Source organism: Sprattus sprattus, assembly GCF_963457725.1.
Source record: "Sprattus sprattus genome assembly, chromosome: 1".
In the NCBI taxonomy this organism is placed as follows: Eukaryota; Metazoa; Chordata; class Actinopteri; order Clupeiformes; family Clupeidae; genus Sprattus; species Sprattus sprattus.
This window is the reverse complement of record NC_137920.1, coordinates 28,165,686-28,170,856: the sequence shown is the minus strand read 5'-3', so window position 1 is coordinate 28,170,856 and position 5,171 is coordinate 28,165,686. Positions and strand designations below refer to the sequence as shown.

General features: G+C 39.5%; 1 protein-coding gene across 2 annotated transcripts; it reads right to left on the bottom strand.

Annotated features, from left to right (window-relative positions):
- Positions 1-352: 352 nt before the first annotated feature.
- Positions 353-2,355, bottom strand: LOC308379040 (transcription elongation factor 1 homolog). Of its 2 annotated transcripts, none has more exons than XM_080856089.1 (4): positions 2,304-2,355; positions 1,744-1,878; positions 1,499-1,569; positions 353-1,095 (listed from the first exon to the last, which is right to left on the bottom strand). In XM_080856089.1, the coding sequence occupies exons 2-4, from the start codon at positions 1,857-1,859 to the stop codon at positions 1,031-1,033; spliced, it is 252 nt and encodes an 83-aa protein (XP_080712215.1). In that variant the 5' UTR covers positions 1,860-1,878; positions 2,304-2,355; the 3' UTR covers positions 353-1,030. The 2 variants fall into 2 exon arrangements, with proteins under 2 accessions (XP_080712215.1, XP_080712216.1); XM_080856090.1 differs by lacking the exon at positions 2,304-2,355 and adding an exon at positions 2,212-2,295.
- Positions 2,356-5,171: the final 2,816 nt, after the last annotated feature.

Genomic DNA, 5,171 nt, shown 5'->3' with positions numbered 1-5,171 from the left:
AGACAATGGGAATTGTATCATCATAATGTCTTTGTTCTATTTGTACTTTTGTATGGTGCTAAACCAAACTGAATCAAGCGTTTCCCAAAGTTTGACCCTCTCCTGCTTATTGCTTCTTCAGGCTTATTGCTTCCTGTTGACATACGTACATATGGACATACGAGCTAAAGGTTGTAGTATGACATACGTACATATGGACATACGAGCTTAAGGTTGTAGTATGACATACGTACATCTGGACATACGAGCTTAAGGTTGTAGTATGACATACATACATATGGACATACAAGCTTAAGGTTGTAGTATGCTAACCTCTATAGTTACAGAAAGGAAAAAACAAATGCATGCATAAGAAATTTGAACCATATTTAATCTGCAACACCTTTTGCAATGAAAAGTCAATAAACACATATCAACTCAATAAAACAAAGCATGACTATGTTGCACCACCACAACAAAAAACAACATGGAGTTATCATTGGCAGGAACTCATTTAAATGAGGGTGATTTTTACAGAGGCCCCACTCGCCCCACTGTGCAGTGTAACTACCCATGTTGTGCATTTATTTCCTTAAATATCTGTCCCTTTAGAAATAAACTATTCCATCATGTTGCGTTGCTTTATATTTCATTTCCCTTTCAGCTGTTTGTGTTTATTCACAAAATTGGTGTTTTTTCTTAAAATGAACGGGATAATGTAACCTTACGTATACTGCATCTACCATCTACTGCATATCCCTCCTTCATCGAAAAAATAATATGAAATAACTTATTTCAAGTTAAAAAAATCAATTGAATGTGTAATTTTAAGATATAGTCTTTAAGATATAATCTAAAAGTAGCAGCGGAGCACAGACAATGGGAGGTAAGAATGGCAACATTTGTTTTGTTTTCTTTTTCTACACAGTGGTTTTCTACCTGACCTTTGACCCATATTTGTCCTATTGTGACACTCAAAGACAGTCCCAGTTCATTCAGCATATAGATTTACACAATCCACACATTCAAGCCCTTCAGGCCATTACAGCTGTTATTGATTGGCAGATTCACATGCGTCTATCCAGTCGCTATACACGTCAACCGCCTCTGAAAGATCTGACACATATAGTTAAGGTGAATATAAAAGGGAAAATATACTATACACTTTTTTCAAAAGACAGGACTGAAGTCCTATTTCAATAATTTTGGCTTAAAAACAAGGTAAGAAGTGCACAATACTGTTTAGAACTGCATTCACATTAAACCAACTAGCTTACAAACCTTTACTTAAAGTATCAACTGTACATATGAAATTAAAGTTTAAATCTATCTGATGTGAGGATATTTTAAAGCGTCAACAAATCCAAATACACAACATTCCTTAAGTAACACATTATTAATTGATTGATGGGTAGACAGGAACAAGAAAAAAGGAGAGAGGGGTGAAGAGGAATACATAAATAAAGAGAGAAAATACAGCTGGCATGATTACCTGGACGGAGGAAGTTAATAAGGATACAGGTTATCGGGGTCTGGAACTCCTCCAGGCAGACAGAACAGGATATGATCCCGGTATTCCTACTCCGTTCCCTGTTGAAGTACATGTAGATATGACATTCCAGCATTCATGAAAACAAACAGGTTTGATTTACCAAGCAGTACCCTAAGGTTACAGCATCTGCTATAGTGTAGTTAAATTGTATAGTTCAAAGTTGACTTATAAAAAAAATAAAATAGAAAACGTAACACCTAACCAGCACTTACATTTTCACATCGCATGACTTCTCGTGGTTACAAAATGGACATGTGAACTGGGTGTCAAGATCCCCTGTCAGCTTCTTTTTAGGAGGGGGCTTTCTCTTCGACTTGCGGCGACCCATACTTGGATAATTTGTTTATCTGAAACGACAGAAGTAACTATTTTAATTAGATTGTAGTACTAATCTGATCACCTGGAGCCACAATAGCCTTGATTAAGATGCAAATAGAACACATAATATCATTAACCATATTTTCTAAACTCGGACTATCTAAAATTGTAAGCCTACACACTCACAACACACGGTATACTAGGTTTACGTGGTCACAGAAAGCAGAGATAATTTTATGTTAAGATTACAAGGCAGGTAAACAACACAGCGAGGTACCAGATGGTCTCGACGATGCTAGCTTGCTAGCTCCACTTTTAACAGCAGTTGAAACTTTTCTTAACTGCTTAGTTAAACTAGTTACCTCTCTGCAGTGATTTATTAGGACGAGATACATAGACAGCTTGTTTCAGCGTTTGACAACAACCTGTAGGAAACAAAATTTAAGGAGTTTACCTTGTAACCCAGTGAAACGTTCCCTACCCAGTGGCCATGCGTCACAGTCAACATTTTCCGGTTTACACGTTAAGCATTACTTCAAAATAAAAGTGTCGACATGTAATTTATATTTCAGTCAGTGCTTTTTGGCTTCTGCTGTTGTCGGAGAGCGGGTTACCCTTACATTTAATCCCCATAATTTCCCTCTTAGAATACAACACAATACCACAACACAAATGTCGTTAAAATGTGCAGGTCCTTACGCTGTAGTAAATGTATTTTTCAACAGAGAAAATAAGGAGTTCAAATAAAAGTTGAACTGGCTGCAAAGGAACTCAGCACAATTAATTGTTTCAGGAGGTAGGGTAAGTGAAGGGTGGCTTAATGTAAAAAAAGAAAAAGAAAAAGAAGAGAAAGGTAAAGGCAGGTGAACTCTAATGAGTAGAAGACTTTTGGGGAAGAAGGTTCATGTAATAAACTCTTTGTAGCCTGGGTAAGGGCATTAATTAATACACGAATGCAAATTAAGTAATTCATTTTACCACTACTTCTGCAGAATATTCAGTGCCTGTTAAAAACATTATTTAAAGTCTACACAATAATAGAACGTCTGTGATCAATTATTCTGGGAAACCATTTCTAAATAGGTGTAGGCTATGCTTTTGATTCTAGCCTTGGTCTATAAATTAAACATACCCCTCATGAATACCTCCGTTTATGTTGAACATACAATCTGATTGCATAGGCCCAAACGATTACAGAACTGCGTCACATTTGGCCATTTTTGTCATTTCTAGGTTATTTTCAGTAAGTTTACATAACCTCACACGGGACACATTACCCAGGGTAAACGCTAGGGGCAGAATCTGCTCAGGGCGTTGTTGGATCCTCTCCAAGCCTGGACCAGGGTGTTGAAGTGCATAACGGAAGTCTGTCACGGGTGGCCACCTAGCGTCAGCAGCGTGCTTCTCAATGGAACATATTAAGCCTCCAGTTACTGGTATTTATATTCCCAGAGCGTCCTCAACCTTTTTTCCCGTAAAGTTCACACTGACAGAGAAAATCAACCAACCCCTTTTCTGAACGAGTTATCACAACGCATTGAGGACATCGGTGGACGAAGCCTTATTATTGAGCAGACGCAAACTAGCGAATGCGAGAGTCTGCTTTCTGACGCGACTCGTCATTTGCTCTTCAGCCTTGCCTAGTTGGATTTGTAGCCTAAGGATTTATCTCGTGTGGGATATTGTCATTAGAGCAAAGGAGACAACACACTCGGAAGACGAAATCTTTTTAACAGGTAAAGTTATTTTTTTTTTATCGTATCCCTGTTTTTAGAAACGCATTATATTAGCGCTAAGACGTGTTAGTACTGTTAGGCTGTGAAATGTTGGCGCAATGTTATGCAGACTGTAGTCCGTACCATTGTGTGTGTGTGTGTGTGTGTGTGGGCCCGTCACGCCTATGCCTTGGACGTTTATAAACCAATTCTCAATGTAGGAACATGTCTCTTGTGGACTAAATGGTTACTAAAAAGTTACATGTTAAGCTTTATCTTGAAAGAAATTATAGTATTCATCCATGTAAATAATAGGAAACATTTGACAAGAGACATCCATGTGAAGTCTGCTTTGGGTCAACGCAGCTTTGCGGGATTCAGAGTGGGTGGACAAATTACCGCTCTGTTAGTTAAGCTGCATTTGTAGTTAATACAACCGCGTTCTATGGGGATGCTACTACTTATCTCAGCAATAAGGTAACCAACGTTAATACTCCTTAAAACTGATAGGAATAGCTTCACAAAGGCAACAAGACATTGCATTGATACTGTATGAGTCCGCGAAGCTACTGTACCATTGGCATTACAATGATAGCATCACTGTTGAACTGTTCCATCTTGTTTTAACGAAAACGTGCATGTAATTCTAAACAGAAATAATTGTACGCTCGAAGTAGTTATCGGGGAATAACTCCCCGGAGGTTCTGCACTATGGTTACAAAAATCCGCCAAGGGTGGGTGGGTGAAACATCTTTCATCAAATTTGTCAGTGTAGCGCCATAGGCTAATTGCACATAATGACAATCCATCGCCTCATATCGGCTTGAAATGTGTGCTGCTTGACTACAGTCTGGTAGATATAATCACGTCCCAGAGGCATGAGAATGACTGTCTATCAGCAGGCTCCAGCTTGTGGACTGTGGCTGAAAAATGATAGGAACAATGTTTCTCAAACAGAGGTCAGCGAAGCAGACGCACGCCTAACTTATTAAGTGATAGACAGTTTTTACGCTCAAGGGATGAGACGTTCATTAGTTTTTCTCTCTCTTTCTCCCTCTCGCTTGTTCTCTATGAATGCGTTTGTTGCTTTGTGTGCCTAATTTGACAGTCACCCGTCTGTGAAGTCACCATACCGACTGCAGTCACCTCACGCTTGTGTGTGTAATTCGAAGGTAACCGCTGTGGCAGAGAGTCACTGAGCAGTGAAGGACCGTTTAGGCTACCCGTCACAATTACCCAGTTATGTTTCTCGCTCAATTACCAATCTCAGCCTTGTGTGTGTGTTTATGATACATTCTGGATCACTTCAGGTTATGTGAGCGAGGTGACCAGGGAACACAAGGTTGCACACAGCTTTAGGACAACCACTTTAGATGACTGGTTTGTAAAAGTTTGTGCATATTATTGCAGATATGAATTATATATTTAGGGGTGGTCACGGCCAGGTAAAGACATGCTCTAAATGCATATGTCTGACACTTATCCAGAAATCCTCTGCATCCCTGCTGTGTTGAAAAGTCACGGAATATCCTCGTCATTAACCTTCCCTCATTACCCCCCCCCCCCCCCCCTCCAACTCCTCTCCCCCGAAACCTTCCACACCCTCC